We start from the raw sequence: 20,866 nt of genomic DNA on the forward strand, positions 1-20,866 counted from the left end.
TCCCGAGCATAGCAACAGTTAGTGGTTTTCAGCTTCAAATTGCTGCCTCAAGGCATCCCTAATCAGTATGGCCCCATGTTGCGACCCTCTAATAGCCCTGGTCTCTGGCTGTTCAAATTCAGCCTCCAGGCACTGAGCCTCAGCAGTCCAGCCCTACGTGAAGCTTTCACCCTTTCCTTCACAAATATTATGGAGCGTACAGCACATATAAGCTATATAGGCTATAAGCATAGGAATATTGTCATTGGCCAAGTCCAGCCTCCCATATAGGCAGCGCCAGCAGGCCTCTAAATGGCCAGAAGCACAGTCAACAGTCATTCTGCACCTGCTCAGTCTGTTGTTGAACCGCTCTTTGCTGCTGTCAAGGTGCCCGGTGTACGGCTTCATAAGCCATGGCTTTCAGGGGTAGGCAGGGTCTCCCAGGATCACAATGGGCATTTTGACTTCCCCTACAGTGATCTTCTGGTCCGGGAAGGAAGTTCCTGCTTCCAGCTTCCTGAACAGGCCAGTGTTCCGAAAGATGAGTGCGTCGTGCACCTTTCTGGACCAGCCTTCGTTAATGTCCGTGAAACGCCTACAGTGATCCACAAGCTCCTGGAGAATCATTGAGAAATACCCCTTCCGATTAATTTACTCAGTGGCTAGGTGGTCTGGTGCCAGAATTGGAATGTGCATGCCATCTATCACCCCTCCACAGTTAGGGAAGCCCAACTGTGCAAAGCCATCCACAATGTCACACACCTTTCCCAGAGTCAGTCTTTCGGAGCAGCATGCGATTTAATGGCCCTGTATGCTTCCGTCAACACGAGTCCAATGGTCCACTTTCCCACTCTGAACTGGTTAGCAACCGATGCTAACCAGCTTCCACAGTGCAATCGCCATGTGCTTCTCCAGTGACAGAGCAGCTCTCATTCTCGTGTCCTTGCACTGCAGGGCTGGGGCAAGCTCATCACACAGTCCCATAAATGTGGTTTTCCTCATCCAAAAGTTCTGCAGCCACGACTTGTCATCCCAGACGTACATGACAGTGTGATCCCACCACTAAGTACGTTTCCCAAGCCCAAAAGCGGCATGCCACTGTAGTCAGCACCTCCATGAATGCCACAAGCAATCTCGTGTTGCACCGACTACATGTAGCAATATCAATGTCAAACTCCTCTTGTCTTTGTAGTTTAAGAAATAACTCCACTACCACTCATGACATGACATGCAGCATATTGGTCAGCAGTGCAGGATCTATTCCTGCAGACCAAAGAGGACAAGCACGCAGTACACAAACCATTGAAAGATGGCGCCAAATGCGGATGGAAGGGGATTACTGGGATGCGAAGCAATGCACCACGGGGCATTGGGACAGGACCCAGGATGTCCTGCGACCCCCTCTGCCTTCCCACAACTCTTAGCGGCAGAAGAGATGCTCTGTGGGATAGCTGCCCAGAGTGCACCGCTCTGAATGCAAGTGCTGCAAATGTGAACACACTATTGCGCAGGCAGCTGACAGTGTGAACACACAACAGCGGTTTCCCTTCAGCGCTCTCTGAGCAGCAATGCAACTCCGCCAGTGTAGACCTACCCAGAAATTCTCTCTGGGAGCATAAGCACCTTTGCTACCCAAAACTACCTTGTGACACTAAGGCTAGAACTTGGATCTGCCTGCTCTAAAAGGATGAGCTGCTGCCTCTTGATATGGAAAACACCAAAAGACCAGTCTACTGGAAACATTGTGTGTGTGTGTTTTATTTATTTATATTCTGGTGTGCGTATGTATACGTACGTGTACACACACACATTACAAGAGCCTGATAAATCCTATGGGGAATGCTGTATATAAATTCATGGCAGTGGAATAAATAGAACTGAAGTGCAGTTGTGGATAGCTTCAGAGAGATACAGCATTTTACCCCATCATCTCTTTTCCTCCCAAGTACTTCTACAAAAGTTTCAGACTTTTTTCCCTTCGCCGATAAAATGTTCATACAAAGCAAAGCAACTCTTCAGAGGAGGCTGCTTTTAGTTGGGGGGTTTTAAAAGAAAAACAAAAAGGTTCTTTCCATTAGGAGCACTTCAAAGGTGAAATGCATATTTCCTGCTTTCTCACTGGTGGTTTAAATTCCTTCAGATATCTTGTAAGGATAAAATTAAAGCCTTCTATAGCTGTGTCGCAGGGAGGGGGCCCTTTTTATTGGACTGCCTTAGGCAATGTCGAACAGAAGTCAGGGGAAGAGTGGTGCAGTTTAGCAGTTTCCATGTGCTCCATCAGGATTGTAAAGTCCAGTTCTGAAATTTGGAACTACCAGCTTCCACTCTCCCCTAACAAGGGATTTTTTAATATAGCCACACCGTACAGTTTCAGGTGACACATGTTGTAGATTATAGGCACATACTGCAGTTACTACACTGAAACAGACCAATGGTCAGTCTGCTGTAGAATCACAGAAACTGGAAGCAGTGAAGAGCTGCTAGACCATCTGCCTTTCAATGCAGAATTGTTCCCTATAGTGCTTCGTTCAGGCTGGTTTTAAATGCCCCAAATAATGGGGGCGGCAGGGGGCTTCCATCACTATGGCAATGTCTTTGACTGTGGGCAGTGTCCTATGTTAGTTCAGAGGAAGGTGTTTAAAAACTCTGTAATGCATAAAACTGTGCAATACTAGGGTGGTTTTCACTTTGTTTTGGTACTCAAAGCAGAGAGGAGAATCAGGATTGAGCTGATTTCATAAATCAGACCCAAACCTCCCCTTTTTGCAGATCTTAGTTTTCTGCATGGAAAGAGACCCACTCCTCTTCCCCTTAGCAGCCCTAGGGAATGAATGTACCAGTCACTTGCTATCACACCTCCTTGCTGAGCAAGCCGAAATGTTACTGGGATGAGTTTTAATTCTGTGATCTGTTTCTCGGGCTGTACAAGAGGGAAGGAGGGAGGACAGTCCTCACAATCAGATGGTAAAGAGGGACAGGCAGAGGGATAGGATCAAAAAGGAATTGACTCAAACCTTGGTTCATCCCTCAAGCCAGAACTTATTAACATTTAAGGAACATCGTGTTCCCTTCCCCCCCCCTCCCCCATTTCCATGGGCCTCTGCATTTCCTGGTTCCCTCTAATGAAAAATCAGTGCTGGGATAAGAGTTTCAACATTCGGGATGGGCCTGAACTAGCATGCCAATTCTGAACACCTATGAACATGGGTGGTGGTTCAGCATCTGGATTCAAATTTTTCTTGTGCCCCTACCTGGGCTAATCTAAAATGCCAGATCCAAACATCCCTGAATTTTAAAGTGTTTGAAATCCTAGTCCCTAATTTTGCAGTTTGAGTCTATTTCTGTCTGGGGCCACATACTAGGGAGTTCTACATGAAAACTGTTAAATAAACCGTGATTTCAAAGAAAAGCTTTGGGAGGTTGCTTTAATTGTCAGGGTTTTCTTCCCTGTTCCATCCCAGTAGCTGGCATACATCGTGGCAGTAATAGTAGTGGAGACTTTCAATTATGTCTTTCAACCAGCATTGTTACACTATTAATTAGCGGGAGGCTGCTGCGGCTCTAATGGGCTCTCAAGACGAGATAAACATCGGCTGTGTTTAATCTTCTTTTTATTCAATCTTAGCTGGATTTTGTTAAGCAAAGGCAGGAAACAATAGAATCAGAAACATTTAATATTTCAGTGGGCTTTCCCCTTCCATAGATCAGGCCTCATCCAGAGCCCTTCTCTCCTTAATTTCTGCCCTTCTGTGGGCTGTTTGGTTTGGAGGTGTTCTGGAAGGGACAGATTTCCCTAGAGAGAGAGAGACACCCTTTTTCTACCCAGCTTGTACCCCTTCTCTTCCCCTTAGGCCTCTACATTTCAGTGATCTCCTCTGAACAGAGGATGGGTTATCAACATTGCTCCTATCTCAGCCAGCAGGATCTCTGCTGCTGGGCCAGGTGACCAGCTCTTTCCCCACAGCTGAGCAGCCTATGCAATACCACTGCATTGCTGTGAGCCCAGGGAATGAGAGATCAACCTTTGAATCAGACCGGGGTGGGTTAGCGTGGGAGCACTTTATTCCCACCAGGGTCACCAATCTCTCCCTTCTCATCCTCTCCCTCTGCTGCCCAGTATGTGCATGGTGAAATAATCATGTGATGTCTGCAGCAAAGTCTTTCATGTCAAATGGTTTCTCCAATAGTGTGTTTTAGAAATGGAATTTTTGCCCTGTGCTGTTACTGTTTCCTTTCATCATAAATATTGATAATCCAGTGAGGGATTAAATCATGGTTGACAGTTTTTATTTCAGAGGATGGCTTTTTGGTGGGTTTTTTGTTGTTGTTGTTGTTTTACTGTTGCTATGGTAACTCCAGAGCATTTTCTTTAGTGCTTCCAATTTTTTTGTCAAGAAATCTTCTTCTCTCTTGCTTTCTGTGGCTGCTGCTTTTCCTTCTAAAATGTTTTCTTGTTGAGCAGTTAGGCAGGTTTCTGATACAGGGTGAATGCAAGTGTCACATGTTGTCATTGAGCAGATTCTCCTTGTAATGTCATTTTGCCTTGAGTGCCTTCCATCCCAAAGGACCCCAGAAGCACAGACTGTCTGTACCTGCCAAGAACTACCTGCAGAGCCAGACACTTCTCTGTAGGAATAGAAACACAGTCTTTGGTACCAAAATCCCAGGCCTCTACCACATGGGCTAAAGGAGAGCTCTTTCAGTTGGGAGTTGTAAGTCTGGGGCAGCCACTAGAGAGAGAAATTATTGTAAATACTAAGCTGGTGAAATATACCCCACTTCTAAAATGCAGCCCGTCTGAGGAGGACAGCAGCCAGCTCACAGCAAGGAGTTGGAAAGAAAAGTCCTGGACAAGGATCCAGAGGCAAGCCCCTGTTCCGACAAATCATTCTAGAGGATATTTTAACACCTTTGCAGGGCAGACAGGATCTGTGGTTTTAACATCTCCACTTCTTCCAAACATGAAACTTGCTCCAGAGCTAGAAACCATTTTATCTCAGCTAAGACTGCCAGCAGTGGATAATTTTGGATTATGAGAGTGGTAGGGAAACCAGATGTCCTTCTAATGTCTGTATTCCACTTTAAATGGCTCAATCCCAGACTGCAGCGGCATTTGTGTGTTTTGTCAGAGCTTTGTCCCTGAAGCAGTTGTGTGAAGGGTAAGGGAATGGCTATGAAATTATTACTCATCAGTACACCCTGCTTCTGAGGTTTCTCTGATGTGGTTTGGCTTTGGAGGAGCTTGAAATTTGGCTTTCGTGAACGGTGGTTTGTCTTTGAGTAAGTTAGTGTAGCAATCACGGTCTGCTGCACTAGATGAGGAGACAGACTTGTAATAGAATTAATGATATACTTGTAAATATTTTCTGACTTCCTGTTGCTCTGTTTCTTCTGAGCTGGAATCTCCTCACCTGCTTTATTACTAGCAATTGGAGTTTTTAAAAATGTAATAAACTTTCATCCTAAGGGATCCCCAAGGACTTGACACATGGTCTGTAGGGCAATCATTTCACTCCCTACTAACATGCAGCCACCTCTGGAGTGGGTTACAGCAGCTGTGTAATAGCTCACAATAAAACTTCAGGGCAGAATTGAAGAAAACAATATCCAGTTGAAATTACCAGAGGATTTTAGAGTGCAGAACTGGAATTTGGGCAGCAATGCTCATGTTCTGTTCTTGAAGCAAGTGCCAGAGGCTCTTTAACCATTAGAGGTCAGGGCCTCCTGTTTTTAAATTGGAGCTGGTTGAAAATTTTCAGCTGGAACTGGGTCTTTTTATGGAAAACCGAATCTTTGTCTCAATGAAATTTTTTGCAAAAAGTTTCTTCTTTCCATGGAAAATTATTTGTTTTTTTAAAAAAACAGATGTCTGGAAATTACAATATTCCAATTCAGATATGCTGCCACGGTGCCTCATGGGAGTTGCACCAAATATCAGAGGGTTGTATCAAGTATCATGTTGATTCTGAAGAAGTGAGTTTTTTACCCACAAAAGCTTATGCCCAAATAAAACTGTTAGTCCTTAAGATGCCACCAGACTCCTCATTGTTTTTATGAGACTTGTAGTTCAGTTGGTACATGGGACTATTCTCCTCCAAAGCCAGACTTCATCTCCCATGAGATGTAATGGGCCATCTGTAAAATGGGGATAAACCTTGCTTTGTCTGTCTAGATTATGAACTCTTCAGGGCAGCAACTGTCTGTTCCTATGTATCTGTACAGTGCCCAGGACAAAATAGGACCTGATCTTGACTAGAGACTCTAGGCTCTACTGGAAGATAAATAATACACAGTAATATCTGTTACTCTTTGCAATTTTAACCAAGGTGTTTTTTGGTTTTTTTTTACCAATAGGTCCCTTGAAGTCCGCTATTTCACCTATGGAATCCTCTTTGGATGCGGCAGTTCCTTTGCTTTCCAGCCCTCCCTGGTCATCCTCGGCCACTACTTCAAACGCCGTCTAGGCTTGGCAAACGGCGTCGTGGCTGGAGGGAGCTGCCTCTTCTCAATGTCCCTTCCCTTCTTTTTGAAAACAATCGGGAGCACCATCGGGCTAGCTCACACTTTCCAAGTCCTCAGCGCCTTTATGTTCATCCAGATTCTCTTGTCTCTGACTTTCCGGCCCATCTTGCCACCATCTTGTGACTCTTACCATGATAGACAAGATAAACTGGCCAGCCGGAACATGAAACAGCAGTGCGGGTCTCAGATGCGGAAGTATTTCAACATGAGGGTTTTCCGGAGACAGACGTACCGAATTTGGGCTTTTGGGATTGCGACAGCTGTCCTGGGATACTTTGTACCTTACGTGCATCTGGTGAGAACATTCTAGGGGTGATAGAGGTGACCGCATGTGTGGGAGGGGAGAATTATTTGTATCTCTATCTTTTTCTAGCAGGTCTGCTCCTCAAGTGTAGGCCCTTGCCCCACCCCACATCTTGGCTGTGCTCTGAGTGCTGTTGATAGGCTCCAGTAGGAGCCTCATCTCCAGTACTCAGCAGGAGGGAGCATCACCACAATGTGTGGGAGATGCAAGGGGATGAGGGGAGAGACTAAGAATATTGCTCCTTCCTAGAGATTCTAAGGTGGTGGGTGCCATGCTGAAGGACCTTTCCACAGCTCAGACAGGTGGCTCGATAGCCCCCTGAGCTATGAACAATCACACCCAAGCATGTTTCCAGCTAAAAAGTCCCATTGATTAAAGTGCTGTAATTGCATGTAGTGCTTCACAAAGCCTCTGACAGTACATGGCCCTTGCTCCAAAGAGCTTCCACTCCACCACAGGGAAGTCCAATAGAGGCTCAAAATGGAGGGAGCTATGGGGAGGCATTATGGGTGAGAAGGTCAGGACAGGGAGGCTTCAGGTAAGAAATGGGTTTTGCGGAGGAGTGGGAGGATGCTTGGCACATGTGAAGTGGGATGATTTTTGAAAAACATGAGAGGGATGGGCCACGCTGACAACTGAGGAGCAAAGAGAGCAGGGAAGTGAGAGGTGAAGGAGGACACAGGATGAGAGGAAAACAGGAATGGATGGAGCTGCGGATAGTCTTGACGATAAGAGGGTGGAGTGCGATGCAGAAGCTTCTCTTTGAACAGAAATAGTGAGAGGCAGGAGCTAGCTTTGGAGTGTTTCACTAATAGAGAATTCTGATTGGCTGAGCCTCCCCATGGACTTCATCTGTGTAGTAAGTCATGGCAGGTAGGACAATTACCGCATGCCACTGAAGTGGACTTTGGAGGCGTGAGGCTGAGGGACTTTAAGCCCTTGAGTGCTGAGGTTAGAGCACTTGCTGCAGTTTATGAGAATAGGTTACCAAACTGACCCATTTGGCTCAAGCAGAGAACCACCTAGGAAATGTAAGAGCCACCACGTAATACATAACTTAGGGCCGTGCTGTTACCTTTGTGGAATTGAAGCCATAAGAAGCCGTGAGGGAAATAGGTCTGTGCAGTTACTGGACATCACTGATAAGGTGGGCGATGCTGGTAGCCTGTTACGTAAGGGCTGCCATTATGTTTGGTGCCCTACAGTGGATCTAGCATTATGCAGCCATTCTCTAATACCAATTAATCCCTTGAGGGGAATTCTATACATGGTTATAATTAGTACACAGAAATAGACCTTCCTCTTAGAGATTCCTGTTTTAATGTTTGACAGTCCCAGCAAGTCCGTTTTTGGTGTGTGCAATTAATAGGTTTGTTGAGGATTAATGTCCTTATTTTCCTCCCTCCCCCCTAGATAAAGTATGTGGAGGAGGAGTTTAAGGAAAACAAAAAAGAATGGATTCTCTTGGTTTGCCTTGGAGCCACGTCAGGGCTTGGGCGCTTGGTTTCTGGCCGGATTGGTGACTGTATTCCTGGACTGAAAAAGATTTTCTTGCAGGTATGCTATGCCTAATCCTCACAAAAGTGCATGCTAAGAATGATCGTTTTACTACCATGGGATGATTTGTCCATACAAATATCAGTACTCTGCACTTAGCACCTTTCATCCGGGGATCTCTGAGTGATTTACAAACAATTAACCCTCCCAACCCCTCGAGAGGTAGAGAAATATTATTAAATCCATTTTACAGAAGGGTCAGTTGAGGCATAGAAAAGTTAAGTGATTTACCCAGGATCTTGCAGCACCTCTCTGACAGAGCTAGGACTAGAACTCAGGGAGTCCTGACTCCTAGCATCTTTCCCTGACCACTAGACACACTGCCTTCCTCTCTGGATTTTGTGAGCAGACCGTTGAAATCAAGTGGCTGATCCATCAGATAGCCCTTCTCAAGGCTTCTTAGAAGGTCCTTCTCAAGGTTTTGGGTGTAGTGGCTCTCCAAGGAAAAACAGAGGATCCCAGGGCACCATTGGGTTGACAGTAGGGGGTAACACTGGTGTCCTGCTCTGTATTCCTTATCATAATTAAAAAAAAAAACAAAAAAAACAAAAAAAAACCCTGGTTCTGATCGCAAAGAGCTTGTCTACACCATGTGGCAATGTGCACTACGGGGGTGTGATTTCTAAAGCACACTAACGTGTTGAGCACTAATTGGTCTGTGTAGCCCCTGCTGGTGCTCACTCAAGGTCCTTCCTGCTCTTTAAAGTGGTACTGTCAGCAGGGTCTCCATAGATCCAATTAGTGCACAACACATTCATGTGCTTTAGAAATCACACCCCATAAGAGTGCATTACCACACCGTGTAGGCAAGCCCCGTGACTGACTGTGAGCTGTTGCTACGTTTGCCTTCATGGTACCTGTTCCTTTGGGATAACTAAAGTACGAGAGGTCTTCTACAGAACTATATTCTCGTCTCTCTTTCAGTGTCAAATTCAGTCCTGCTATAAGAGGAGCAACTTCCCTTGCTTCAAAGGAATTGCTCCCACTTATACTAGGACAGAATTGAGCCCTTCTAAGCAGCATGGGCTAGAGTCACAAAAGGAGTTAGGTGCCTAAATCCCAGAAACAGGCCCAAATGGGAATCACAAAACCCCCGCTCAGGTGCTGCTGAACCCTGTAGGCACCTAAACTTGCTTGGCATCTCAAATTTTGCAGTAAAAGTGCCCTGAGCGCTTATATTTCTGCCTCTATATATGCGTGTTGCAGCCCTAAGTCCCAGAGCAATGCAAGACTGGGGGGAGATAGGCATTCCTCCACCTACTTCACCTGCAGAGCCCACCTACCAGATCGGGCCCATATAGGCAAGTTTGCACAAAACAGCTGGAAAGATGGGGGAAGAGGAGAGGGACCTCCCTCTTAACTTCTGTGCCCAGTGGTTAAAGTACTCACCTGGGACATGGGAAATCCTGGTTCAAGTCACCCCTCTGTGTAAACGGAGGAAGGACTTCAAACAGGGATCTTCCATCTCTCAGGTGAGTACCCTAACACCCCCCCACCCCCCCGGGTGCAGTTTCTTGCAAAAACAGAGTAGGCCAAAAAAAAAATGGTTTGCAGCTGAGAATCCCAAGTAGAGGGAGGTGCCTCCCTGTAGTCTGAATTTCGGAACTAACTCCCTGAGGGGGCGGGGTTTAAGACCCATCCTTTGCCTTGGCACCTCTCATTGGCTCGCTTAGGCGGAGAGCCACCTAGCTGACTGGCTTTTGAGAATCCCATTCCTAGGAGCCTAACTCAGGCTTTGTGAATCCGAGTGATTTTCTAGGCACCTGAAAGTTAGGCAGGTCGATGCTGAGCGTAAAACCGCATACACTCCTTTGTGAATCTAGCCTCACGTGTAATGTCAGGTAGATCTGCAATGTGGGGCTAAAACACTTACGGTCTTTATTGCCCTTGTATAGGTGTGTTGCCTCATTTCTATTAGGGTTGTAGCTTCTGGAGAAAGAAAATCTGAGTAGCATTCCTGCCTTTTCTTTCTATAGTTTAGGCAGGAAAGGAAATACTAGTGTTATCTTTCAAACTAGATAGCTTTACCAAGACTAGAGGCTTGCATGCAGTTCCAAGAACCAGGAGATCTAAATATTTATTCTTGCAGCTCTGGCAAAGATCCTACAGGCTGTAAAAAGGTAACCAAATACAATGGGCAGTATTTGCACCCTTTTAAAATCACCTTAATGAGGGCCTTTGTATTGCGTGATGTGAAACACTTAATAGGTTTGCTAATATGCTGGGCTTTTCTTCCCCTGCAAGTTTTTCCTCTTCGTTATTTCTACAAACTCTTCATTCTCTGTAGTTAAGTGTTCTCTTTAGGGTTCTGGGCCATGTTACCTCAAGCATGTGGCATAGGGGAGGCAAAGTCAGAGCTTGATAAGCAGAGTTTTGCATTGCTGCTGTTTAGAATGGCTGGGCTAACCCTTACAGCATGGAGCACTTTTTACTTAGGGCCAGACTCCTACTGGCATTTTCAAAAGAGCCTAAGTGAGTCAGGCAACTTACATAGATTTCAATGAAGTTAGGTGCTGAATCTGCTCAGGTGCTTTTGCAAATGCTGTGAGGTGCCTTCCTGCATTTTTAAGTGCCTAAATGCCTTTGGAAATCTGGCCCTGTTGGATAAGTAGTGAGTGTTCCAAGGCAGAGGGCAGGTGGGATGCCCGGAAGCAACGTGTCAAGGTTAGGAGAGTGCCAGGCAATTAAGCAGTTCAGTTGGAAGCAAATATTGGGGGCAGTGAAGAAGGTGTGGCCATTCTGGAGAGTATGTGGGGTCTGGAAAAGAGACTGGTTGCTTAATGGATGTCGTACTTGGCAAGGTCGGTCCAGACACTTGTAGCCAGAAGGCTAGGGAGCTGGCAGTGGGTTCCTAAATTATTTGCATAACTTCTCCAGAAAGCTCTCTTCTCTTAAAATGAAATGCTCTCAAGTCACCAGAAGAAAACTACAGACTGGGACTATGGGGAATAATAATCTGTCTCTAATGCCCCTGCTGCCCTTGGATTTGTATTAGGAAGTCATGATTTTGTCTTCTGTCACAGTTACCTTGGTGATGTCTATACTTTGCCTCTTCAGGTTGCCTCTTTCATGCTTCTGGGCCTCATGTGCATGATGATCCCTCAGTGCCAAGCATTTGAGGGGGTCATTGTCGTCTGCCTCTTTCTGGGACTTTGTGATGGATTCTTTATAACCATCATGGCCCCCATAGCCTTTGAACTGGTTGGACCCATGCAAGCTTCTCAAGCCATTGGCTATCTCCTGGGACTTATGGCCATTCCAATGACAGCTGGCCCACCAATAGCAGGTCAGTAACCATCAGAACATAGGGCCCCAATATTTAGTTAGAATTCTGTCTCGATTTCTTTGCATTAAATTATTGGAGGGATGATGTGTTGTTAGAGGAGTAGGATTGTGACCTTCACCTGTTCTCATATTATGTGATGCAGTTTCTTACGTTTATTTGATCCTGTATCCACTTTGACGTTGGCTGAAATACGTCTACAGTTAGCCCTTTTTTCTGTTATTTAATTGCCAGCAGTTTTCCCTTCTGGCAGCTGAGTAATTGAAAAAATGAGCAGAGGATGATTCATTTTCAAGGCAATTTAATCAACAGATTTTTTTAGCACAATTAATACCAAAATTGCCCAGAGTTAGTGAACATTCCAGTAACCTGGCAGAGATCTGGACTTAAAGTTATGTAGGTGCCACTTATGCTCTGCTCTCATATGAAATTTAGGATTGGAGTTTTGCCTGATCGGCAAAGGATAAGGCCCTAAATTGAGTCAAATCTAAAGATTATATGCTTAGGCCCTGATCCTAGAAAGACCGGATACATATTTAAGCATGGGAGTTGTCTCAAAGTTTTTTAAATTGAATGTGTGTGTAAACCCTCTGCAGGACAGGCCCTTGAACAAGAAGAGCATCTGCAGTTGCACTAGCTAAGCTAAAAAATTAATTAAGGTTGTCAATCCATAGATAACTGGGCATAAACTGATAACCAGCTGTTTTCAGCAAGAAACTCTGGCTGTTGCAGAATTATAAGCTTTATAGCACTATTCATCAGAAGTGGGTTATCAAACACAGGATAAGGTGTCTTTCATTTATACAATTCCTATGTAGGAAAATTCCCAGCAGCCCCTTCCTAGTGAGTTTACAACAGCCCTAGAATTATGATGGCAGTAAATGCATCAATCTCAGAAGCCTGGCCATCTCTGAACTCACTGAACTAGTAGAAGTGCAGAGTCATGATTGGGTTTGGAGGGATTCATTTATAATTGGTACATGTCAGTAGCTGTTCATTTCTTCCCCAACCAAAAAATTAACTAAAATATGCATCAGCAAACCAAATATTACAAAGGAAGGAAATTAAGAACGAACCAATTGCACTTATAGATTGTCCTTACCCTCTTTACTTGTCATATTTGTTTGGCAATCAAGTATTTAAGAAATTTATCTGAAATGTCTGATTATTAAATACCTTGATTTTATTTTTGTGGTGAATCTGAGATTCTACTTTCAGCTCTGATTTAAATAACAATTAGCATTTGAGATTCTGATTCTTAAATTTCTAAGTGTGAAAATGCCGTTCTGATACAATTTTTTAAATACCAGAAGATTCCACTCTGTGGAACTAAACTTCAATATTATTCCATGCTTTAAATATCAAATCCCTCCAAGTCTAATTTATGATGGAGTTGGAGAGAGACTAAGTTGTCTCCTCTTTTGATTTAGGAAGCTTAGATTAGCCATCAGACGGAAGCAACAACCATTGTCCTTCTGTTTTTCAGGATACCTCCATGATTATTTTGGGAATTACTACTTAGCCTTTTACTTAGCTGGAGTTCCCCCAATTATTGGGGGCTTGGTCCTGTCTGTTGTTCCTCTGATCCATCAAAGAATGCTCAAGAAGCAGCAGATGGATTCTGGCAAAGACAAGATGTTGGTTTCAGAGACTGTCATGAACGGTGAGCTTCTTCCAGGCTGTCCTGCTACTGAGGCACACGGATAAAGCCTTTCCTCATGCAGCCATCCACACCCAGACACACACACACACACGTTATCACCACCAGCATCTTCTCGCTTGACTGAGCACAGGCCCTTTCCTAAAAGGAGCAGGACATTCCCAGATTGCAGATGAGCGGCACCAAATACATAAAGAAAAGAGTTCTCCTCGTTCAAGCATTAGCTAGCGGAGCCATTTTTCAGGATGTTTTGATTTGAAAGTTGTGTCTTTCACCAGCACTTTTCTAAAGAGAATTCTCACTAGAGCTCTAACTCCATTTCCCCTCCACGCCCCCAATTTTCTGTTTGTCACAGCAATGGTTTACAGTTAATTAAACGCCTTTAAAACAGGCTGCACGTGGAGCTTGTTAACCCTTTTGATTTTAGTTTCAGATCTATCCTATCACACAGCAGTGTCAGTGCTGCTTAGATGATGACTTGGAGTGGGATTCCATTCCATGCCACCTCAGTTCAATCTGCAGTTAACAAATTCTGACTGTTTTTTGATCCCATGTGAAGGCAAAAGAATTCCAGTGGGGGTAATCTTTGTATCTTTTATGAGAGTGCTCTGTCTCTCCCTGTCCTTCAAAGAATCTATCTTTGAAGCTGTCAGCATGCTTTTATGGACCATCAGTGAACCTCGGTAGTATGGTCTGTCAGCAGACTCAAATTCCTGCCATTCGCTCCTTGATGTCCCATATTAATGTACACCAAGAAGGGAACAGCCGCTTACTATCTAATCTTATCCTAATTGGCTGTAGACAGTGAAGGTAAGTTAACACATTGGCTACTTCAGATGTGAGTTTCACTGGTCTCAACACTCCTGTCTTTCCATCTGTTCTTGGAGTATGCTGCATTACAGTGGAAGAATGCTTATGACCACTTGCTGTGACTCACAGTGTGTTACTGGTCCCCACCAAAGATTTAGGGCTTTGGGTCACTGCACGAAAAAGAGAGGGTGCTGACAAAACAGAAGGGAAGAAAAGGAAGTAAAAAAAGCATGATTGGCTTTGTGCAGCTACTATGGATGGCTAGTTCCATCCATTCAAATTTACTGCTCTGAAAGCCAGGAATCTGTACCATTTCCCAGTGGCTCAGTCATTCGTCTCCGTTTTCTTGACCAGTAACTAAATTAGTAGGCTTCCAAGCCATCCATTGCAAGGGGAATTAACAGTGGCTAACTTAGGATGCTGTAATCATTAAAATACTAAATTTGCAAGGCAACGAAATTACTAGCATTGAATCCTCCAAGAGGAACAGTTATTTGGAGCTGAGTCCTCATGTTGACACAAGACAGCATTGGCCTGAGCCATTCCAGTTGGTTAACTCCTCATTTAGTATTATTTTTGTAACTACGTTGCAGTGTGTGGGTTAGTTTTCACTCAGAATTCTGAATCCCCTAACGTACCTGTAGGGCTGTCAAAACGTGTGCTGTGTGAGCAGAGGGGTAATGCACAGCCGTGCAGATGAACTCACATGTGTCTGTTCTGTGTTACTCAACAATAATCAACATGTCAGTGTTACAGGAGCTGTGGGAAAAGACCAAACATTTTTTAAAAACAAAAATTGGTCTGCTGCAGTATTCAACTCTGTGCCCATGCAGGAGCCCTGCAGTGGGCCAGAGTGAGAGGTCGGTTTGGGAGGGGCGGGGATTGTGCAGAGGCCGATAGATGAGCTGGCTGGGTGTCCTTCTAAGTGATTTGCATTGTGAGAGAGGAGTGTTTTCTCTTAGTGCCACTGATGCAATATGTGGCTTTTAATCTCTGACTGTGCATTTGTGTGCTGTGAACGGCTCTGTGCTTGATGTAGGAAGAGTAGTGTCAGCTATCCAGCGGGATCGTTGCAAATCAAAATCGCCCGTAAGGCCTTGGTGCTCTCTGCCCTCCTATGAGCTAGCAGAGAGAAAGCCAGTTCTGTAGAACTTGCTAACTCTGGGGTTGCACTGCATCTAGTTCATAGAATCAAAGACTTCAGTACATCTTGATCGTGGAGAGAACGCGCAATAAAAATAAATTCAGCAGAAGCAAATTCACAGCATGGAATGAAGGCAAAACTCAGCACTGCACAGAAGCTAGTTATCACCAGGGCAGGGGTGGCAAATACAATATAGGGCTGAAGAGAAAGGGAGCTTCCCTAACTCCACGGTTATGAAACCAGTAAGCTGCTTGTTAACCAAGAGAAATGAGGTTCCCTGCGGATCTACCTCCAGTGGGAGCCCTGAATATCATAGGAAATCTGAGTCACAGATGGTTTTTCTAGGTTTCTGTATTGTAGATACGTCAGTGGGGGGGTTGGGGATATTGTTGGCCAAAAATGGAGAAATTGTGTTCTACGTGCGAAGTGATCATACATCTACAAACATTTTTTTACAAGCCATGAACTTTAAAAAAAAAATTGCTACCATTAAAAATGTTAGAGCAAAAATTAACAGATGGACGTACTATGGTAGCCTTTCTTTGTTCTCATTGTGAGTGAAGAAGTCTGTAAGCTTAAAGACAAAACACTGAGCCATAGACTTATCCCCAGTCCATGCCTACAAGTCCTGTTGACGTTTGCATTGGTGGGAGTTTGGCATGTGGATTGAGGGCTCAATATGCCCCTTTTGCTTTTACCAGCATTGCCTGTATAAGCTAAGGTCTTGTGTTCTGATCTTTTGTAAATTTCAGGCCCTGTAATATCTGGAGAACTAAATGGTATTTTGTAGCACTTATAACTTAACCCAAACAAGATGTGTCTTTTTTTCCCCTGTCCTCAAAGGATATGCATGCTTTTCTGTGACCTTATTTACTGTTATTCAATGGACGCAGTCTAACATATGAAGCAAATTTGCTAAACCGGTTTCTTATTTTGTGGCATCTATGCCAGGAAGCAGGCGACCCAGCAAGACTGGGCACATATCAGAGCCTGGGGAGATTGCGTCACCTGGATAGGTGCTTGTTGAACAGGCTTGTACTTCATATCAGTGCCTTGATATGGGCCAGGCTGTGATGCCTTTGTTCTACTAATAGTCTATCGACTTAAGTGGGATTTCACACTGGGGATTTCTTTATTACGCTGGAGTCAAGGGGACCATTGGCAGAATAAGAGCATCACAGTCTGACCATAAATCTCTGTGTTTAGGAGAAGAGGCGAAGATGACTTTGCATTTCAAGCCCTTCATGTCCTGCGGGGCGGGGGGGTGTGTGCGTGTGTATGCCCTGTGGGGGGGTGTTATGGGGGGGGGTGCGCGCGTGTGTGATGTCTGCGTTAGCCGAGGGTTTTTTAGCTTATTCTCAATTTTGAGGCTTTGCTATGGAGAGGTAGAAGGGGGGTTAATGTAAAAAAGAGGGTATAAGTGACTTGTGATAGCACAAGCAGTGCTCTGAAACAGTAAACAGATGCATGTCAGGGTTCCTATCAAACAACAGGGCACTCTGTGTTGTCTACAGATTAATTCTAAATAGTAATACTTTTCTAACTCCTAGGAGACCAATTACAGATAAGTCCAGAATTGTCTCAGCGTTGCATGCCCCAATACTCTCCTTACCTGTGAAGATCTCCCATTGAGCAATAATCTCCTTTCTGAAAACTCTCAAAGCACGTGGATTCTTATGGGCTAGAATGTAACAGCACCATGAAATTATGATCCACTTATTTAAGAAGATTTTAGCTTTCTGTATCCTCATTTTAGCTTTCTGTATCAAAGCTAGCATTCTCTGCAGGGTACATGGGGAGTGCCATAGTAAAGATAAACAAACTTAGTTTATCTAGATTTGGGAGGAAAGGGTGGGGGCTAGCAAACAGTAGTCTAACCTCAACTGCTTTTCTGATTGTAGGCGTACCCTTAATCAACAATTAAGGGACCACATTCTTCTACAGGAGAGATGTTTATTTGAAGAATTAGGGCAAAATTCTCCTCTCTCATGATCCATACATTGAAGTTAGACTCTGATATTTGGTGCTCTGAACAAAAACAGATGAGAGTAAGGAAAGCCAAACATTGGAGCAGTCTTAAGCCAGATAGATGCAGGAAGAGAATTTTGCCTTTAACTGTAAAATAAGCTCCTCGCTTATAGTTCAGTAAATTGCTTATGTAAGTAATAAGGAATGTCAGGAAGCCTCTATAAATTATTGCACACTATTGGTATGCAGTAGAGATGAGGCTGAACGTCTGAGTGTTGTTAACCTTGTAGCAATTGCACTAAATTCCCAGAAATTCCCTGCCCTTGCTTTGTGCCCATTGGAGTCCACTGTTGCAAAGCCAAACTATGACTGCAAGCAGCTTCTCCAGTGTAGCCAAAATGAAGTGAGATGCATGGGCTACTCTTCCCAGTGCATTGTCTGGGGAGCTAATATGCTTATGGTTCCTGCTAAGGACTAGGTTCTGAAATTCCTACTAGGACAGAATTCCTGTTTGAAGTCAAACTTGCCAGAGTAAAAACTATAGGATCATCCCCTGGAGTGCAGCATCACTAGATCCTCTCGTTCAGGGTGAAGTCGTACTCCAGCTGACAGCGAAGACTTGATCCTTGCCTGCCCGTTGCTCTGCAAAGTGTGGCAGCCCTGTTTGGTTTTTTTTTTTTCTCATCAGTAGATACTTTTATTAAATTATCATCTTTCTGAATCAAATCAAGTCTAGGAATCATGTCATGTCGGTGTGACAGCAGAGGCCATCGCCATGACAGCTTGAAATGTCTGTTTCCTGTTCTGTTTTGTTTGGGGTGAGGGGTTTGCTAGTTGAAGCCTCTCTAGCACCTAAGCAGTATTGACCTTGGAGTATTAAGTGATAGTGCACAGGCTGCAGTTAATGAAATTATCTTCTCTTTCAGCGATAAGACCATGGGAAAATCAAGCAGGGAGGGGTAGGCTGAACTGTGTGTCACAGTAGAGTTAGCAGTGGATACAGAGAGCTGAAGACAAATGCATAATCCTGTATTACAGTATATCAGAATAGGAAATGTTGTATGGACACACCAGTTAAGGATATATTGGAGTTTCCATTCTAAACCCTTACCTGCAAGATGCTCAGTGGTTGCTGCTAAAACTTGGTATATGAGATTTAACTCCTGCCACTCTGGGAGAAGACGGAACATGCTAGCAGGGATCAAAGGATCATGTTTTCTTTTAAAAATCTGTTTAAGTTTATATGAAAGTGGGGAAACTGAGGGGTTACCATTTGTCGGTGGTCTGGATATTTGCTGCATTCCATCATTCAAAATTAATTATTCGAGATACATCAATTCTAAAAATAAGATTGAGACTTTCTATATAAAAGAAACCGTTTCAGCATCAATGACATTGAGGTTTTATGTTCAGCTTTGTTTACCCTAAATACATATTAAGAAATAAAATTCAATAATCCACATTCTTAAAACTGCCTGTCCGTGAAATCTACCCATTACAGGAGCTGTGAAAAAACCCTTCAGGCCATTTACATCCCATATAAGAGCTTCAGAGCATATGGAGTCTTTCAGAAGCCTTCTGTGCTGGGATGAATTTCATCTTCAATACACACTGGTGGGCTAGAATGTCACTAACCAGTGATGGCCCATTTCTTCAAGAAGTTTTTAGACCCATCCGTATTTCAGAGGTGGCATGAACACAGACTCAATGAAGGAGTCAAATTCTGCTCTCAATTACTATTGTTGTGTTACCAATGTAAAAGTGAGTCACTGGGGTTGCATCATAATAACAGAGCAGAAAAGGACCTGATCTGTCTATCTAGGTGAGCACCTAGCACATAGTTGTGTGGAGGGCTGTCTGATTTGGGCATCAGTAGCTTATACAAACCTGTCAAGCTGCCTGGGTTGTTGCTGCTCTGCATTATGCCTGACTTGGTCAGAATGGGCGTTGCCAAAAGTCCCTCAGAATAACCATGTGCTGAGCCAAAACCTCTGAACTAGGAGATCGGAACTTCAATTCTGGTTTATAATTTCTCTTGGGCGAAACCATAATGCTAATTTCGGCAGAGTTATTAACAAACTAATTATTTGTATTGCATTGCTTGATTCTACGCTGCACTAGTTTTCAGTGGGGCAGAATAACCTTTCCTCATCTAACTGGAAATGGAAAATATGAATGAGCTTAAAAGAGCTGAGGACATTCCCCAAACAAAGCAGTGCCTCATGTCTTTTGCCCCATCCCCTCAGCATTCATTCACTAGAGCTGATGGCCAATATATCTCCCTAGAGAAAAACAAGCTTTCAGAAATGTCAAATTCTGTAATTTTAGGGAAAACCCTTCTAATTTCCAGCTGTCCTTTAACCTGCTGGAGGATTTAGAAATATGCACTATACAAGTCATCCTTAAACACTCATCTGGCTGACAAGTCTGGGTAATACCAACATTCTAAAGTTAAACTGTGGCACTAATGCCTGCTTGGTTCCTTTTTTAATTTTTTTACATAGTTCCTTGTTTTTGATCCATTGATTTGGTAAAATTGCTTATTGAGTCCCTAAGCCAACAGATCAGACAGAACTGGTTCATAACAATTAAACCATATGAGGCAGTTTCACACATTATTTCCAGGGCAACCCTCTCAGAACTTGCTTACAGGGAAACTTCATTCATAAAGGAGAAAAATGGCAATCCCAAATTGTTCCAGTGCGTAACAGTGCAAACCTCCCTCTATAGTGACGTTTTTATGCAGTGGTGAAATGATTTGAGTATCCGAAGGTTCCACTCTCGTCAGCCAGAGCCTATAACATGGTTTGCATTCTGGCTCGGAAGTTACTTCATACATGGACATCCCAGCTCATCTTTGAGAGCAGAACATAGTTCCATATTTATTGAATTCCTAGATTTGCCTCCCATTAATCATCATCACTGGCATGACTTCCTGATGGCATTAGTGCATTTCAGACAGCAGGTGTCATTCTCCAGTGTGTTGCATCTTGTGGGGTCACATCTGTGCCAAGTTGGTGTCCGATGCTGCTGTTTTCACTGTGTGGCATTTGTGCAAATGGCATCATGAGTCGCAAAACAGTGGCCCCGGTGACTTTTGTTCTAGTGACATTGAGATCGCCTCTGCACTCACTTTAGCAGAATGATCCCACATGACCGTCTCATTGTTGTAAATAATGTTGAAATCTCTTTACCGTTGCCATCATGTACTCTTAGTCTCCAAACAGCTGGAATACCAGGGACGCTAACCACACTCTGTCCTGTTGTGTTGCAGATTTTGCAGGCTTCTAGTCAGGCTTATGAAACTGAATCATTTCTGAAATAAATGTTTTAAAAACGAAACTCTGTGCTGTTTGTTTACCGTTCAGTAACCTAATAGTAGCCTGCCAGCTCCATTTACCTCTTACACACATAGTTTTCCGATTCAAAGTGCTTTTCCCTTCAAGGGTACACATCTGTCGACAAAACATCTGCATTACTGATTGCAAATGCAGGACCTAATGAACAGAGAGCATGTTCAGTGTATGCACTCTAGTCCTTGTCAAATGCAAGAGGTGCATATCAAACAAAAAAAAAAAACATGGTTGTAGTATGCGAAAAATTTGCCTTTGAATTATGTTTTCTATATCTAAAGATTTT

At 43.9% G+C, this 20,866-nt stretch overlaps 1 protein-coding gene across 1 annotated transcript in view; it reads left to right on the forward strand.

The window, feature by feature from the left end:
* SLC16A2 (solute carrier family 16 member 2) overlaps nt 1–16,058 on the forward strand; it is an 87,077-nt gene extending 71,019 nt beyond the window's left edge. The window contains exons 3-6 of the mRNA XM_073361105.2: nt 6,334–6,796; nt 8,219–8,362; nt 11,420–11,648; nt 13,132–16,058. Coding sequence (XP_073217206.1) covers nt 6,334–6,796; nt 8,219–8,362; nt 11,420–11,648; nt 13,132–13,352 — 1,057 coding nt within the window. The 3' untranslated portion in view covers nt 13,353–16,058. The remainder of the gene's footprint in view (nt 1–6,333; nt 6,797–8,218; nt 8,363–11,419; nt 11,649–13,131) is intronic.
* Nucleotides 16,059–20,866: the final 4,808 nt, after the last annotated feature.

The sequence above is a fragment of the Lepidochelys kempii genome, chromosome 9 (assembly GCF_965140285.1).
Source record: "Lepidochelys kempii isolate rLepKem1 chromosome 9, rLepKem1.hap1, whole genome shotgun sequence".
Classification (NCBI taxonomy): Eukaryota; Metazoa; Chordata; order Testudines; family Cheloniidae; genus Lepidochelys; species Lepidochelys kempii.